Consider the following 18944-nt stretch of genomic DNA (forward strand, 5'->3'; position numbering starts at 1 on the left):
TAATCTACAAAATTTAGTAGTATTGATCACGATATATACTACAGAAACCCCGCAAAAAGCGTCAAACTTTAGCGTTGATTAAACCATCTTATTTTGCTCTATTATAACCATTTCTCAAAAAATTCAGAAAATTTACCACCCACATTGAATTACTCCTTCAGCACTTATATTTTTCTCAATTTCAAACCCTAATCTACAAAATTTAGTAGTATTGATCTAGATTTATACAATAGAAACCCCGCAAAAAGCGTCAAACTTTAGCGCTGACTAAACCATCTTTTTTTGCTCTATTATAACCATTTCTCAAAAAATTCAGAAAATTTAACACCCAAATTGAATTACTCCTTCAGCACTTATATTTTTCTCAATTTCAAACCCTAATCTACAAAATTTAGTAGTATTGATCTCGATTTATACTACAGAAACCCCGCAAAAAGCGTCAAAATTTGCGTTAACTAAATCATCTTATTTTGCTCTATTATAACCATATCTCACCAAATTCAGAAAATTTACAATCCACAATGAATTACTCCTTTGGCACTCATATAATTCTCAATTTCAAACCCTAATCTAAAAAATTTAGTAGTATTGATCACGATTTATACAACAGAAACCCCGCAAAAAACGTCAAACTTTAGCGTTAACTAAACCATCTTATTTTGCTCTATTATAACCATATCTAAAAAATTCAGAAAATTTACTACCCACAACGAATTACTCCTTCGGCACTCATAATTTTCACAATTTCAAACCCTAATCTACAAAATTTAGTAGTATTGATCACGATTTATACAACAGAAACCCCGCAAAAAGCGTCAAACTTTTGCGTTGACTAAATCATCTTATTTTGCTCTATTAAAACCATATCTCAAAAAATTCAGAATATTTACCACCCACATTGAATTACTCCTTCAGCACTTATATTTTTCTCAATTTTAAACCCTAATCTACAAAATTTAGTAGTATTGATCACGATTAATACAACAGAAACCCCGCAAAAAGCGTCAAACTTTAGCGTAAACTAAATCATCTTATTTTGCTCTATTAAAACCATATCTCAAAAAATTCAGAAAATTTACTACCCACAACGAATTACTCCTTCGACACTTATATTTTTCACAATTTCAAACCCTAATCTATAAAATTCAGTTGTATTGATCACGATTTATACAATAGAAACCCCGCAAAAAGCGTCAAACTTTAGCGTAAACTAAATCATCTTATTTTGCTCCATTATATCCATATCTCAAAAAATTCAGAAAATTTACTACCCACAACGAATTACTCCTTCGGCACTTATATTTTTCACAATTTCAAACCCTAATCTACAAAATTCAATTGTATTGATCACGATTTATACAATAGAAACCCCGCAAAAAGCGTCAAACTTAAGCGTTAACTAAATCATCTTATTTTGCTCCATTATAACCATATCTCAAAAAATTCAGAAAATTTACTACCCACAATGAATTACTCCTTCGGCACTTATATTTTTCTCAATTTCAAACCCTAATCTACAAAATTTAGTAGTATTGATCACGATTTATACAATAGAAACCCCGCAAAAAGCGTCAAACTTTAGCATTAACTAAACCATCTTATTTTGCTCTATTATAACCATATCTCAAAAAATTCAGAAAATTTACCACCCACATTGAATTACTCCTTCAGCACTTATATTTTTCTCAATTTCAAACCCTAATCTACAAAATTTAGTAGTATTGATCACGATTTATACAACAGAAACCCCGCAAAAAGCGTCAAACTTTAGCGTTAACTAAATCATCTTATTTTCCTCTATTATAACCATATCTCACCAAAATCAGAAAATTTACTATCCACAATGAATTACTCCTTTGGCACTCATATAATTCTCAATTTCAAACCCTAATCTACAAATTTAGTAGTATTGATCACGATTTATACAACAGAAACCCCGCAAAAAGCGTCAAACTTTAGCGTTAACTAAATCATCTTATTTTGCTCCATTATAACCATATCTCAAAAAATTCAGAAAATTTACTACCCACAATGAATTACTCCTTCGGCACTTATATTTTTCTCAATTTCAAACCCTAATCTACAAAATTTAGTAGTATTGATCACGATTAATACAACAGAAACCCCGCAAAAAGCGTCAAACTTTAGCGTTGACTAAACCATCTTATTTTGCTCTATTATAACCATTTCTCAAAAAATTCAGAAAATTTACCACCCACATTGAATTACTCCTTCAGCACTTATATTTTTCTCAATTTCAAACCCTAATCTACAAAATTTAGTAGTATTGATCTCGATTTATACAATAGAAACCCCGCAAAAAGCGTCAAACTTTTGCGTTAACTAAATCATCTTATTTTGCTCTATTATAACCATATCTCACCAAATTCAGAAAATTTACAATCCACAATGAATTACTCCTTTGGCACTCATATAATTCTCAATTTCAAACCCTAATCTACAAAATTTAGTAGTATTGATCACGATTTATACAACAGAAACCCCGCAAAAAGCGTCAAACTTTAGCGTTAACTAAATCATCTTATTTTGCTCTATTATAACCATATCTCAAAAAATTTAGAAAATTTACTACCCACAACGAATTACTCCTTCGGCACTTATATTTTTCACAATTTCAAACCCTAATCTACAAAATTCAGTTGTATTGATCACGATTTATACAATAGAAACCCCGCAAAAAGCGTCAAACTTTAGCGTAAACTAAATCATCTTATTTTGCTCCATTATAACCATATCTCAAAAAATTCAGAAAATTTACTACCCACAATGAATTACTCCTTCGGCACTTATATTTTTCTCAATTTCAAACCCTAATCTACAAAATTTAGTATTATTGGTCACGATTAATACAACAGAAACCCCGCAAAAAGCGTCAAACTTTAGCGTTGACTAAACCATCTTATTTTGCTCTATTATAACCATTTCTCAAAAAATTCAGAAAATTTACCACCCACATTGAATTACACCTTCAGCACTTATATTTTTCTCAATTTCTAACCCTAATCTACAAAATTTAGTAGTATTGATCACGATTAATACAACAGAAACCCCGCAAAAAGCGACAAACTTTAGCGTTAACTAAATCATCTTATTTTGCTCTATTAAAACCATATCTCAAAAAATTCAGAAAATTTACTACCCACAACGAATTACTCCTTCGACACTTATATTTTTCACAATTTCAAACCCTAATCTATAAAATTCAGTTGTATTGATCACGATTTATACAATAGAAACCCCGCAAAAAGCGTCAAACTTTAGCGTAAACTAAATCATCTTATTTTGCTCCATTATATCCATATCTCAAAAAATTCAGAAAATTTACTACCCACAACGAATTACTCCTTCGGCACTTATATTTTTCACAATTTCAAACCCTAATCTACAAAATTCAATTGTATTGATCACGATTTATACAATAGAAACCCCGCAAAAAGCGTCAAACTTAAGCGTTAACTAAATCATCTTATTTTGCTCCATTATAACCATATCTCAAAAAATTCAGAAAATTTACTACCCACAATGAATTACTCCTTCGGCACTTATATTTTTCTCAATTTCAAACCCTAATCTACAAAATTTAGTAGTATTGATCACGATTTATACAATAGAAACCCCGCAAAAAGCGTCAAACTTTAGCATTAACTAAACCATCTTATTTTGCTCTATTATAACCATATCTCAAAAAATTCAGAAAATTTACCACCCACATTGAATTACTCCTTCAGCACTTATATTTTTCTCAATTTCAAACCCTAATCTACAAAATTTAGTAGTATTGATCACGATTTATACAACAGAAACCCCGCAAAAAGCGTCAAACTTTAGCGTTAACTAAATCATCTTATTTTCCTCTATTATAACCATATCTCACCAAAATCAGAAAATTTACTATCCACAATGAATTACTCCTTTGGCACTCATATAATTCTCAATTTCAAACCCTAATCTACAAATTTAGTAGTATTGATCACGATTTATACAACAGAAACCCCGCAAAAAGCGTCAAACTTTAGCGTTAACTAAATCATCTTATTTTGCTCCATTATAACCATATCTCAAAAAATTCAGAAAATTTACTACCCACAATGAATTACTCCTTCGGCACTTATATTTTTCTCAATTTCAAACCCTAATCTACAAAATTTAGTAGTATTGATCACGATTAATACAACAGAAACCCCGCAAAAAGCGTCAAACTTTAGCGTTGACTAAACCATCTTATTTTGCTCTATTATAACCATTTCTCAAAAAATTCAGAAAATTTACCACCCACATTGAATTACTCCTTCAGCACTTATATTTTTCTCAATTTCAAACCCTAATCTACAAAATTTAGTAGTATTGATCTCGATTTATACAATAGAAACCCCGCAAAAAGCGTCAAACTTTTGCGTTAACTAAATCATCTTATTTTGCTCTATTATAACCATATCTCACCAAATTCAGAAAATTTACAATCCACAATGAATTACTCCTTTGGCACTCATATAATTCTCAATTTCAAACCCTAATCTACAAAATTTAGTAGTATTGATCACGATTTATACAACAGAAACCCCGCAAAAAGCGTCAAACTTTAGCGTTAACTAAATCATCTTATTTTGCTCTATTATAACCATATCTCAAAAAATTTAGAAAATTTACTACCCACAACGAATTACTCCTTCGGCACTTATATTTTTCACAATTTCAAACCCTAATCTACAAAATTCAGTTGTATTGATCACGATTTATACAATAGAAACCCCGCAAAAAGCGTCAAACTTTAGCGTAAACTAAATCATCTTATTTTGCTCCATTATAACCATATCTCAAAAAATTCAGAAAATTTACTACCCACAATGAATTACTCCTTCGGCACTTATATTTTTCTCAATTTCAAACCCTAATCTACAAAATTTAGTATTATTGGTCACGATTAATACAACAGAAACCCCGCAAAAAGCGTCAAACTTTAGCGTTGACTAAACCATCTTATTTTGCTCTATTATAACCATTTCTCAAAAAATTCAGAAAATTTACCACCCACATTGAATTACACCTTCAGCACTTATATTTTTCTCAATTTCTAACCCTAATCTACAAAATTTAGTAGTATTGATCACGATTAATACAACAGAAACCCCGCAAAAAGCGACAAACTTTAGCGTTAACTAAATCATCTTATTTTGCTCTATTATATCCATATCTCAAAAAATTCAGAAAATTTACTACCCACAACGAATTACTCCTTCGGCACCTATATTTTTCACAATTTCAAACCCTGATCTACAAAATTTAGTAGTATTGATCACGATTTATACAACAGAAACCCCGCAAAAAGCGTCAAACTTTAGCGTTAACTAAATCATCTTATTTTCCTCTATTATAACCATATCTCACCAAAATTAGAAAATTTACTATCCACAATGAATTACTCCTTTGGCACTCATATAATTCTCAATTAAAAACCCTAATCTACAAAATTTAGTAGTATTGATCACGATTTATACAACAGAAACCCCGCAAAAAGCGTCAAACTTTAGCGTTAACTAAATCATCTTATTTTGCTCTATTATAACCATATCTCAAAAAATTCAGAAAATTTACTACCCACAACGAATTACTCCTTCGGCACTTATATTTTTCACAATTTCAAACCCTAATCTACAAAATTCAGTTGTATTGATCACGATTTATACAATAGAAACCCCGCAAAAAGCGTCAAACTTAAGCGTTAACTAAATCATCTTATTTTGCTCCATTATAACCATATCTCAAAAAATTCAGAAAATTTACTACCCACAATGAATTACTCCTTCGGCACTTATATTTTTCTCAATTTTAAACCCTAATCTACAAAATTTAGTAGTATTGATCACGATTAATACAACAGAAACCCCGCAAAAAGCGTCAAACTTTAGCGTTGACTAAACCATCTTATTTTGCTCTATTATAACCATTTCTCAAAAAATTCAGAAAATTTACCACCCACATTGAATTACTCCTTCAGCACTTATATTTTTCTCAATTTCAAACCCTAATCTACAAAATTTAGTAGTATTGATCTCGATTTATACAATAGAAACCCCGCAAAAAGCGTCAAACTTAAGCGTTAACTAAATCATCTTATTTTGCTCCATTATAACCATATCTCAAAAAATTCAGAAAATTTACTACCCACAATGAATTACTCCTTCGGCACTTATATTTTTCTCAATTTCAAACCCTAATCTACAAAATTTAGTAGTATTGATCACGATTAATACAACAGAAACCCCGCAAAAAGCGTCAAACTTTAGCGTTGACTAAACCATCTTATTTTGCTCTATTATAACCATTTCTCAAAAAATTCAGAAAATTTACCACCCACATTGAATTACTCCTTCAGCACTTATATTTTTCTCAATTTCAAACCCTAATCTACAAAATTTAGTAGTATTGATCTCGATTTATACAATAGAAACCCCCGCAAAAAGCGTCAAACTTTTGCGTTGACTAAATCATCTTATTTTGCTCTATTAAAACCATATCTCAAAAAATTCAGAAAATTTACCACCCACATTGAATTACTCCTTCAGCACTTATATTTTTCTCAATTTCAAACCCTAATCTACAAAAATTAGTAGTATTGATCACGATTAATACAACAGAAACCCCGCAAAAAGCGTCAAACTTTAGCGTTAACTAAATCATCTTATTTTGCTCTATTAAAACCATATCTCACCAAATTCAGAAAATTTACTACCCACAACGAATTACTCCTTCGGCACTTATATTTTTCACAATTTCAAACCCTAATCTACAAAATTCAGTTTTATTGATCACGATTTATACAACAGAAACCCCACAAAAAGCGTCAAACTTAAGCGTTAACTAAATCATCTTATTTTGCTCCATTATAACCATTTCTCAAAAAATTCAGAAAATTTACCACCCACATTGAATTACTCCTTCAGCACTTATATTTTTCTCAATTTCAAACCCTAATCTACAAAATTTTGTAGTATTGATCACGATTAATACAACAGAAACCCCGCAAAAAGCGTCAAACTAAAGCGTTAACTAAATCATCTTATTTTGCTCTATTATAACCATATCTCAAAAAATTCAGAAAATTTACTACCCACAACGAATTACTCCTTCGGCACATATTTTTCACAATTTCACACCCTAATCTACAAAATTTAGTAGTATTGATCACGATATATACTACAGAAACCCCGCAAAAAGCGTCAAACTTTAGCGTTGACTAAACCATCTTATTTTGCTCTATTATAACCATTTCTCAAAAAATTCAGAAAATTTACCACCCACATTGTATTACTCCTTCAGCACTTATATTTTTCTCAATTTCAAACCCTAATCTACAAAATTTAGTAGTATTGATCTCGATTTATATGTACAAAAGAAATCCCGCAAAATGTGTCAAAATTTAGTGTTAGCTAAACAATCTTATTTTGCTCTATTATAACCATTTCTCAAAAAATTCAGAAAATTTACCACCCACATTGAATTACTCCTTCAGCACTTATATTTTTCTCAATTTCAAACCCTAATCTACAAAATTTAGTAGTATTGATCTCGATTTATACAATAGAAACCCCGCAAAAAGCGTCAAACTTAAGCGTTAACTAAATCATCTTATTTTGCTCCATTATAACCATATCTCAAAAAATTCAGAAAATTTACTACCCACAATGAATTACTCCTTCGGCACTTATATTTTTCTCAATTTCAAACCCTAATCTACAAAATTTAGTAGTATTGATCACGATTAATACAACAGAAACCCCGCAAAAAGCGTCAAACTTTAGCGTTGACTAAACCATCTTATTTTGCTCTATTATAACCATTTCTCAAAAAATTCAGAAAATTTACCACCCACATTGAATTACTCCTTCAGCACTTATATTTTTCTCAATTTCAAACCCTAATCTACAAAATTTAGTAGTATTGATCTCGATTTATACAATAGAAACCCCGCAAAAAGCGTCAAACTTTTGCGTTGACTAAATCATCTTATTTTGCTCTATTAAAACCATATCTCAAAAAATTCAGAAAATTTACCACCCACATTGAATTACTCCTTCAGCACTTATATTTTTCTCAATTTCAAACCCTAATCTACAAAAATTAGTAGTATTGATCACGATTAATACAACAGAAACCCCGCAAAAAGCGTCAAACTTTAGCGTTAACTAAATCATCTTATTTTGCTCTATTAAAACCATATCTCAAAAAATTCAGAAAATTTACTACCCACAACGAATTACTCCTTCGGCACTTATATTTTTCACAATTTCAAACCCTAATCTACAAAATTCAGTTTTATTGATCACGATTTATACAACAGAAACCCCACAAAAAGCGTCAAACTTAAGCGTTAACTAAATCATCTTATTTTGCTCCATTATAACCATTTCTCAAAAAATTCAGAAAATTTACCACCCACATTGAATTACTCCTTCAGCACTTATATTTTTCTCAATTTCAAACCCTAATCTACAAAATTTAGTAGTATTGATCACGATTAATACAACAGAAACCCCGCAAAAAGCGTCAAACTAAAGCGTTAACTAAATCATCTTATTTTGCTCTATTATAACCATTTCTCAAAAAATTCAGAAAATTTACCACCCACATTGTATTACTCCTTCAGCACTTATATTTTTCTCAATTTCAAACCCTAATCTACAAAATTTAGTAGTATTGATCTCGATTTATACAATAGAAACCCCGCAAAAAGCGTCAAACTTTTGCGTTAACTAAATCATCTTATTTTGCTCTACTAAAACCATATCTCAAAAAATTCAGAAAATTTACTACCCACAACGAATTACTCCTTCGGCACTTATATTTTTCACAATTTCAAACCCTAATCTACTAAATTTAGTATATTGATCACGATTTATACAATAGAAACCCCGCAAAAAACGTCAAACTTTAGCGTTAACTAAACCATCTAATTTTGCTCTATTATAACCATATCTCACAAAATTCAGAAAATTTACTATCCACAACGAATTACTCCTTCGGCACTCATATTTTTCTCAATTTCAAACCCTAATCTACAAAATTTAGTAGTATTGATCACGATTTATATGTACAAAAGAAATCCCGCAAAATGTGTCAAAATTTAGTGTTAGCTAAACAATCTTATTTACTCTGTGAAAACTGTAGCAATTACACAAAAAATTAGCCCAAAAGAATAAGTTTCTAACTTCATATGAATTTTTCCTGCATTATAATATAATATATTACATTTTTTCTCATGGTAAAAATTAATCTTGATTGACATGACCTCCTACTATTGAGCCAAAATGGAATATTTTACATAAATATTAAATAATTTTATTTATATTTTTACAGGTACCTTTTTGTCATGAATCTGGCATGAACTTAAATCGAATTAAATTTTTTCCTAGCCCTAACATGTATTTGCACGTCATGTCTCTGGATGAACATTATTATTCTTATTCACTTGTTAATTAATGGTCTGTTGTCATTTTCGCAACAGCAGTATGGAAAGGGTGGCGCTCGACGTGCCGTCGGTTGCTCATCGCGAAACACACGATGTCATCGCCGCGTGTCTTATTCTCTTTTATTCCCAGTCCGGTACATACATGTACACGGCGAGAGAGCGTAATAAAAGGTCAATGACTGGCTTGTGTGCTGTGCTGCACTTGCTCTCTTTGATGGAGATAACCACAAACAACCGAGAGCCGCATTATATGTTATCTGCCACTCCTAATAATGCTTCTCTTATTCTTATTGCATTCTCTCTTTCACCACTTGCTCTTTTCTCGGTGCAAAAATATGCAATGCTCTCCAGTTCAAGTCTCTGCTGGAATGATAATAAATCGTCCCCCACTTGCTGCCGCGCGCTCGTTATTTGAGAAGTTGCTGCGTTTTATTGACCCTTGGCCGTAAATTGTTTAATAGCCAATTAAAGATAATCTCCAGCTGCTGAGATTAAAAATGTTGTATTTTTTAATGGAATAAAAATAAAATAAAGTGTTAAGAGATTCATTACTTTAATAAAATATACCTTCTAAAATATTTTCTTATTTATTTATAAAATATTGCCATCATTATATTTGATAAGAATGCATAGACAATAATAATGAAAAATTATTTTAAGTGTTACTATTTTATTTATATAACCTAGATATTTTTAATTAAATTTAAAATTTTATATATGATTTAAATAATTAGTTTATTTTTTTAGATTTTTGCTTTTTTCGTTCACTGTACCATCAGAATGTCCCAAACTAACAATAATAATTGCTTAAATTGCAATAAACTTTCAATAGTTCAATATAATAAGTTCTTCAGCAGATACAAATTACACTAGATTTTATCATTCAACACAATTGTTCCTGATCATCATGGATATTGTCAATGTCTTATTCATTTAACATAAACGGGTACACACGTCTAAATTACTCACTATGCAAAAAAATCAGTGGCAGATAGATAGTGCAAAATATGTTTTTTTTTTTAATATCTTTTTGAACTACTTATTTATTTTAAACTTATTACAAAAAACTAAAAATTTTCCAAAAATAATACTTTTTATGGGGAAAAAAATGCAGTAATTCACTTGTAATTTTCGCATTTCAAAACACGCAACACGCTCATTGACTTGTTTACACAAGTATGCCGTGCTAACGTGCAAAGGAAAATAACTGCAGTTTAATGCTTTTACACATCCCATGCAAAAGCACTTCCTTCCACATATAAAAAGTCGCTTCCAACGAACGGCTCGCGCAATTACAAGGTAAACCCGGCGCTCAAATAAAGCGGAAATAATATTATTTAAACTCTCCTTACGTGAGCGCTAAAAACCGAACCACCGTTTAATTGAATAATTATGCAGACAGAGGATTCGTGTGCAAATATAACAAAAATGCCTTTATTAAAACTGTTTCTACATTCACGCGCGTCCTCTCGTCGTCGCGCAGACATTCGTAATATGTGGTGCAGAAGAGCAGAATGATTAATTAAGACCTACTTTCCATTCAGGCACCAATCATTAATAATGAATTTTGCCCAGAGTATTCCGCACACGAATTGCGGACCTTCGCAAAACGAAAAATAGGTTCAAAGAGACTTAAATTAATTAATCACGCCAAACTACTTTCACACAAGAGCAGGCGACAAAAAACCGACTAACTGTAAATTTGGCTTGTATGTTTTGCGTCTATTATGAACATGTATACGCAGCAGCTGTGGGAATGAATTCAACTCTGCTCAACCCCGTTCAAGAAGGATTTCGCAGTGTCGCCAGCCGCGGTTATTTGATCCCGTGCCAACCGGCCTGACTGGAAAAAATTAAAAACAACATTTGCAGCAACCGGAAGAGTTACAGCCTTGTTTAAATTGGCCATTCCGATCGGCTTCATTAACAGGCCAAAGAGATGTTAAATTTGTAACTCTCTCTGAAACACAAATTAATCTGCTTCCGTTGGTTCATTTATTTAATTTTTATATCCTTAATTGGAATTGAGATAAAAAGAAAACTAGTCCAATTGGCTTGTTTTTCTTGTTTGCTTTTTGGCCCTGGAGTAATTGGTTGAGTTTTTCGAGGCTTTTTTGCCACGCTGATAGGCGCCTAGTTTTGAATTGAGCTGGGACATAAAAAGTTGTCATCATTTGGAGTAATCATGTTCTTTCCCGACCGCAAGATTTTCACACAGACACGCTTGGCTGCCTACCTGAACCATAAATATCAAGCCTGGCGTGTAATGACGGCGCTCATGACCTTTTCCTTGTTGTAATGAACAATAAAACTGGATAATAAATGTTTCCATTGATTTCAAGAACATTATCAACGCAACATGAAACCTGCAGTACTAGGAGTTCATAAAGTTCTTTTAAAATTGTCGTTGAATGTAAAAGAATAAATATAGATCATAAAAAGAAACCAATTATAAACCAAGAGTTTTTCCTCCAAGAAAACTTTTAACATTATATTTACAGAAATTGTTTCAATAATTACACATTTATGGAAATTGCTAAGAGCAAAATGTGTTTTAATAGTTAAAAAGCAGAGATTTTGTTGCTTAAACAATCCACGTTCGTTGTAACGGTTAAGATTAATAAATCCAAATCCTCTCTCATACTGCAAAAAATTAAAGAAATTAAGCAAATATGCAGACACAAATCAAGCCCTCCTGATGCTATATTCGCCTAATCATCTCAATTCAATTTGAATAAAAACAACGTGTCATCGCTTCATTCAGGTGCACCAGACAATGACAAGTATTTGCTTAATCATTGCCGCAATTATTCACTTCCGGCCTGGTATTTACTTTTCTCTCCTTTTCGCCGAGCGAATCAATTTGTTCTCTGCGTCTCGTTGTTGTTTGGAGCGAATTAATTATTCATTTCACGCCATTGCGGCTCTCGGCAGTTCCTTCCTCGGCCGATTTTATTCAATTGAAATTCTCAGCAGCGAGCGTTCAAGTCTCCGGCCGGCGTGAAAGAAGCGTGAAAAAGCGAGTGATAGATACGAGCTCAAAAGGGAACCACCCTGCGATATCGTTAGCTCATTGTCCTTGCACTCGAGCAAATTCCAGACGCAGCCAAGGTGGCCTGCCACGCCTGCCAGAACAAATAAATTTTGAACTACTGAAACTCGCTCCTTACAAATTTTGAACAAGGAGCCAAATTGAAATGCAAAAACACTACTTTAATACTTTTAAAACGATTTAAAGCTGTTAAAAAAAAAAAATCAAAATTTTATCTTAATCACATGAAAAGAAGTTTTAATTAGAAAACAAATGATAATCATGACTCAAATAATGTCAAGGTAATTTTGAAACAACTATGAGTTGAAAATATTTTCTATTAGAGAATAGCACTTTAATTTTCTTAAGTGAAACTCAGTGGGCCATAAAAATTCCCCATTATAGTGGTATGCAAAGCATGAAGTTTTACTGCCGTTTAATTGGTCCGCATTTCGGCAAATTCTCCAGCACACACGCAATTCATCAGTGAATTTAATTAAAAACTGGAATACATTACGATAGTCGCGAGAGAAGAAGAAGAAGAAGCTGGTCCTGGACGCCTGCCAGCCGCGAAGCGATTGTAAAAAAGAGGTGCTGCCACGGAGCTACCTGCCGTTCGTGAATGTGCATGAAGTTTGACATTGACCTCCGGCGAGCGCAGAGAACTTACATGCTTGGCTTATAAAAATAATTTGTCGCCATATAAAGCAGCCGCGGCGTGCAATCTGAGCAATCTCGCATAATGGAACAAAAGGCAGCAAGAGAACAACATCAGACGCTAAAAATTTATTATTTTAATTTTAGATTTATTTTTAAACGTAATTAAAAAATTGTATCAAAGTTTTAAAAAAAACTGGCTCTTAATTTTTATTTGATTAAAAAATTTAGAAACCGTTGTAAAGGTGCAACATTGAAATTGAATTGTTTGAAAATTCTCAAAAAAGAATAAAAGAGGTAAAATCCAGTATAATCTTTTGAGCTGCTTCCAAAATTAATAAGTGTTTAAATTTTATAAAAATAAAAAAAAAATATAAAATATTCCATAGCTATAAATATGGAATAGTATATTCTGGAACCGAAGAGAATGAAGTCAAAATAATCTTATATCTTCAAGCAATCACGATCGGCAACTTCATTAGGTGCCTATCTGGCTGGAGAAACCGCAAAGAGCAGGCGAAAAATCCCCGGCAGCAGCAGGCGGTGCTTTTGAGTGATTTATTTTACGCCCGGTGATTTGCTCGCGATTAATTCATCTCCGCTCGCGGGAAAGTGAAGATCAAAACCAGAACTCGGCCTATTCCCTGAGGGCCACTTGATCAAAAAAATATTTATATTCGGTCATTGTCGTTGATCACTCCATTATGCTAATGCGAATCGCTTTCCTTTGCTAATTGCTCTCGCCGCCTTAATTTCCTTTTCTCTTCACTGACCCTTTTTCGTCCCATTCAGGTCGGGACCCTTTTCACCTGTTAAGAGATCACAATCGAAAAGCCTACTGCGATCGCACATGGCAGATTAATTTGGCCAGTCCGTTAAGAATTTTCTTGACGAGTAACGAGTTTATTGCTCACATATTCACCGATGTTTATTGCTGCAATAGACTTCAATTTAGTACATCTGAGACAACTTGTAGCAAATGCCGTATAACATCAAAATTATTGACTGCAATACAAAGCTTCTGGCGGTGAAAAAAATTACGTTCAGGGGCGTCAAATTAGATTTGTTTAATTATTTAAAGTGTTTAAAAGAAAGATAAATTTAACCAGAAAATGTTAATTACAATCCGTTCTATGGTTTGAAAATTAAATACGTAAATAATAAATTGACATTTAATTGAAATTTCATTCATCGTTAAAATTAATTCAGATTTTATTCAAGAACATTTTCGCTAATAACTTTCTTGTCAATCATCAGCTCATCAATCATTTCATTTGATTTTCATATAATTATAAAATTTATTTCACTTTTTGTTAAAACTATTAATTGAAATTGTTGATAAGTTCATTTTGGGTTTCATATGTTGTAAATGAAATAATATTTAGGGAAACAACAAAAATAATTCAGGCTCTGTGTATGCAACCTGCCAATCAAAACGTGGTTGTTCTATCTTGCATTTCATAATTATTTGATCAAGACGATTTAAATTTTTTACATGATTTTACATGCATACTTGCTATACAGATAATTGGTTCTGAAAGCGATTGCAGATCTTTTATTTGCGTGTACACGTGGTCCTCGATCGAGTGCTGCTAATAGAGCTGCGAGCCCGCGTGACGTCACTGGTGTGCGCGGTTACGGTTCGTAGTTAGGCGTTCAACTCTGATCGGCGCCCACCTGAGTAAAAGCAGAGCTCGTTCGCACTTGCTTGTCGCTCCCCTGAGTCTGCACCACAGCACACAAGGTCACCACACAGAGCTAAGGAACTCTGCGCACGCCTCGCCTTCCTTGCGCATTTCATTTTCGGCTCATTCTCGCGTGGCGATTTGAACGCCAGAATTAAGTAAAAAAAAAAAAGAAGAAATTAATCATAATTTTAATATAATTTCATTAGCTGATTAACAAAAGTTTATATAAACTACACGTTAATAAATTTTTAAATAACGTTTTAAATTTTATTTTTTTATAAATACCATTTTTTATTAAGTTTAATTTTACTTTTTTATAAAGTTTATTTTATAAATTCTGTTAATTTTATTTTTAAATTTACATAATCCATGTAAATTTGAACTTTAAATTAATTAAAATAATTATAAAGTACGCTTCAATTTATATATGATTTTAAAGTTGATTTTCTAATTATTGATTAATAAAGTAAATTTAATCTAAGATTTTGTTTTCGTCCCAAACAATGTCATTAGATGCTACCATTGATGTTAAAAAATTTCATTTATTTATATTTCTGATATTTCTGATTGAATTTTTTTTGTAATCATGCTTTTTTTTAAACAAAATTAACCAATGCGAATACCTTGCTTCCTTGCTTGTTAATTTTGGCTTCTCCAATCAAAATAACTTGTACTATTCACTAATTAAAATATAAATCACGATAACGTCGCCGAAAGTTGCATGAACGTAATTAATCACGTTCCAAGTAATTAAAGTCAAGTCGCGTCAAACAAGAATAATCTTAATGAAAATCGCAGGGCTTTTCGCCGGAGCCGAGATTCTCTTGTCGCAAGAACGGCAGACACGAGATGAGTCCAAAGACTTTTTCTTTCTCTTCAATGTCGACGAGTCGGCGGCGGCGCGGCACATATATATCTTTTTGCTCCGCTTCGTTCGCGGTATTGTTTTCTAATTTATCGCTTCTTTTCCGAGAAGGCCGGGGAATCATTTTTTATCGCGCACCCCGCTGCTGCCGAGCACTAAGCCGATTTGCCGGCAGAAAGAATATATATAAGGTTTTTTAAGCAAAACAATTAGACGCGCTGCAAAGCATCACAGGAAATGCCGAATTATTTGCTAATAGGCTCTGCTTTAAAGCGGCGGACGGCTGCCCAAAGAATATGCTTGAAAACTCTTTAAAAAAAGGATAAATTAATTTGCCATGGCCACAATTTCTTTAATATTTATGAAAATTTGTTAAATTTTAGTTGTTAAAATAATACTTAAAAATATTAAGCATTTTTTATCCACATTTACACAAAATTTAATAAATAATAATAAAAATCATGGTATTTAAAACAAGAAAGTGCTAATTTATCTGTCTGAAGTGAAAATAGCAAAACGACCAAAATTAATTCCACGGGCTTTCTTTTTCACTTTAAAAATTTTATTCTTCATAGACTTCATATAGTTATCACTATTGAAGCTGAATTTCTTGTGGGATAAAACCTTGAAAAACGTTTTCTAATTATTACTTTAGTCATCTCATTAAATTGGAGGCAGAAAATTTGGATAAAATCTGTGTTACCGAAGTTCTGAGAAAAACTTTCTGCCGAGGGCGTTCTCATCGAAAATCGCTGGAAGGTGGATTAATTAATCACGTTCCATGCGCCGTTAGCAGAAAATGCGGCGTAAAATGATATCGTTAAATTAGCGTCGGTGCCACCGGAATCACGAGCGAACCACACAAGTCGACCGCAGGAGAAAAGAATCATCAGTGAAAAAATATCTAGTTTGTTAATTGCTCGCAAACAATCAAAGGAAAGTCGCACGAGCGTCCAATTGAATTCGTCCGTAATTAAATCGGCGCGGAGAGAGACGAATGCACGAGGCCGATTCAGCAAGGAGATTTATTTGGGCCACATGAATTTTTTTATATCCCGCATGTGTCGTGCGCACGGATTGATATTGAATAGGAAGTGTATAAAATGTATTATGAAAAGCTGCTGGCTGCCGCCGATGAGCAAGTTGAATTGGAGAGAAAAACGGTTCATTTCTCCGCGCTCTTGTAATGGCATTGCATGCCTAATAATATTTAAATGGAGCGTTTATTTCATCTTGTGAGGCGTAGCGGGATTTCGATTATTCATTCGTTCGCCGGGCTTTTGATCGGCAAAAAAAGAGACGCACGTAGCCTCTTTTTCAGCAGCTGCGAGGAAAAGAATGGGTGAAAAATTTCCCCAAGCTTTCCGTCATATAAGTGAATCATTAGAACCAAAAGTTGGTTGTTTGTTCAGGATACATAAAAAATAATAAATTTAAATCTTTTGGAAAATATTTAACTTAAATGAGATTGTTTTAATACTAAGATTATTGTCACCAAGATAACGAATGCAAGATTGATTTCAACAAAACTTTCAATTAGTCCTTTATTACTTAGAAATATCAATGATTTTGAATGACACAATCATTTAGTTAATTTTCAGTATGATGCAACGAATTTGAATTAATATAATTGTCATTTAAGCTAATTATTTTTAAATTAATCTTTGAAAAGTTTTTAAATTTATTAAATTATGCTTCTTTTAATATTCCAAATTCTAGAACTAAATTATCGGCATTTTTAATTTTTAAATTAAAACTTAATATTTTTCCGCCTGCAATTCGCACAAGGCTTGGCCAGTGCTGTTAAAATCTCATCTCTCGAAAAAACAAATTTCCTGGCAAATGAATCCCGTGCAACCTGGCAGCATCGGTAACACAGTGTGTGTGTGTGTTTTAATTTCACGGTTCATCTGACATACACACGAAAACCTACAGTTATTGCACTCAGCTATTGCTCTCGTTTAGCCAATTAAATCTCACAGGAGCCGAAACGTCCAATAATGTATTTTGTCAAGGCAAGCGGCGAAGATCAATGATTTGACGAGGTACGTTCATTTTTTCCTCTGTTTCATTGACTTAACAAAACATAGAAGAACAAATTCATAAAATTCTTTTCTTCAAATAAAAATTCAATTTTTATAAAAGATAAAAATAAAGAATAAATTCTGAAATTTTCAAAGATCAAGATTTGATCGAAATTGTAATTACAAATTTTAATTAAGCAATGTGTATTATTAATACAATTATATTATTCGTCAACGATTACACTTTTCAAATTATCCATGTTAATTCCATGTTTTAAATTATATCAAAGATAAAAATGAAGCAGGATAAATTGAAATTATGTTGTACTCACGAGAAATGATGAGGACGAGCAGGGTCGTCGCCGAAAACGCGACCACCAGACGGTGCATGCTTGCGTAAGTCCCTTTGGGGTTTTTCGCAGCTGATTCAGCGTCGGGTCGTCGGTCGGGTGCTGCTGGAGGACGAAAGAGAGGAGAAGGTTCGTCTCAGTCGCGGCACTGAAAGGCACTGAGCCATCCTCGACCAGACGCCGGGTTATAGCCCGCCGTGGTGGGGTGATTTCCGCGAGCTCCAGTCGCTCAAGCACCAAGTAGAAACATCGACGCTGGCAATCTGCGATAATACTTTTGTCAGCTCGCGCAGTATCATTTTATTTTAGGTTATTCAATATATTTTTTATTATAGAAAATATTATTCCAATATTTTTTAATTATCTTCTCTGCGCAACATATATTTTTTAAAGTTATTTTCTATATTTCTATTTTAATAACAATTATTTGCTTTTAAATATAAACATACATTTTTACTTTGAAATTGCAAATTCGTATTAAATTTTTTGTAAATAAATCCCAAAAGGAATTAGCGATCACTATAGAAGTAATAATTATGCAACTAATCCCGATGGAAGACTGGCTCGTATTGATTCATGCGATATAGATTTTGATTAAAAAACGTCCTAAAAGAGCACAGGAAAAATAAATATATATATTTAATAATTTTTGTGGAATTCCTGGAATCTGGATGGTACAAATTAAATAGTCCTATTGATTGGAAAAACTTAAATTTGTGCATTTGAAATTATTTTATTTTATTTATTGTGAATACTTTTATTGTTGTTATTAATTCTTCATAAATCGAGTCAAAATAAGAGTGTTGCTTCTTTCAAATTTGGTGCTTTGATGCCTATGCATA

At 32.5% G+C, this 18944-nt stretch overlaps 1 protein-coding gene across 1 annotated transcript in view; it reads right to left on the reverse strand.

Annotated features, from left to right (window-relative positions):
- Positions 1-18270, reverse strand: part of LOC132195184 (serine protease inhibitor dipetalogastin-like) — a 35810-nt gene extending 17540 nt beyond the window's left edge. The window contains exon 1 of the mRNA XM_059617007.1: positions 18085-18270. Coding sequence (XP_059472990.1) covers positions 18085-18142 — 58 coding nt within the window. The 5' untranslated portion in view covers positions 18143-18270. The remainder of the gene's footprint in view (positions 1-18084) is intronic.
- Between the last annotated feature and the right edge of the window lie 674 nt (positions 18271-18944).

Source organism: Neocloeon triangulifer, unplaced genomic scaffold, assembly GCF_031216515.1.
Source record: "Neocloeon triangulifer isolate White Clay Creek 2 clone unplaced genomic scaffold, ASM3121651v1 ptg000009l, whole genome shotgun sequence".
In the NCBI taxonomy this organism is placed as follows: domain Eukaryota; kingdom Metazoa; phylum Arthropoda; class Insecta; order Ephemeroptera; family Baetidae; genus Neocloeon; species Neocloeon triangulifer.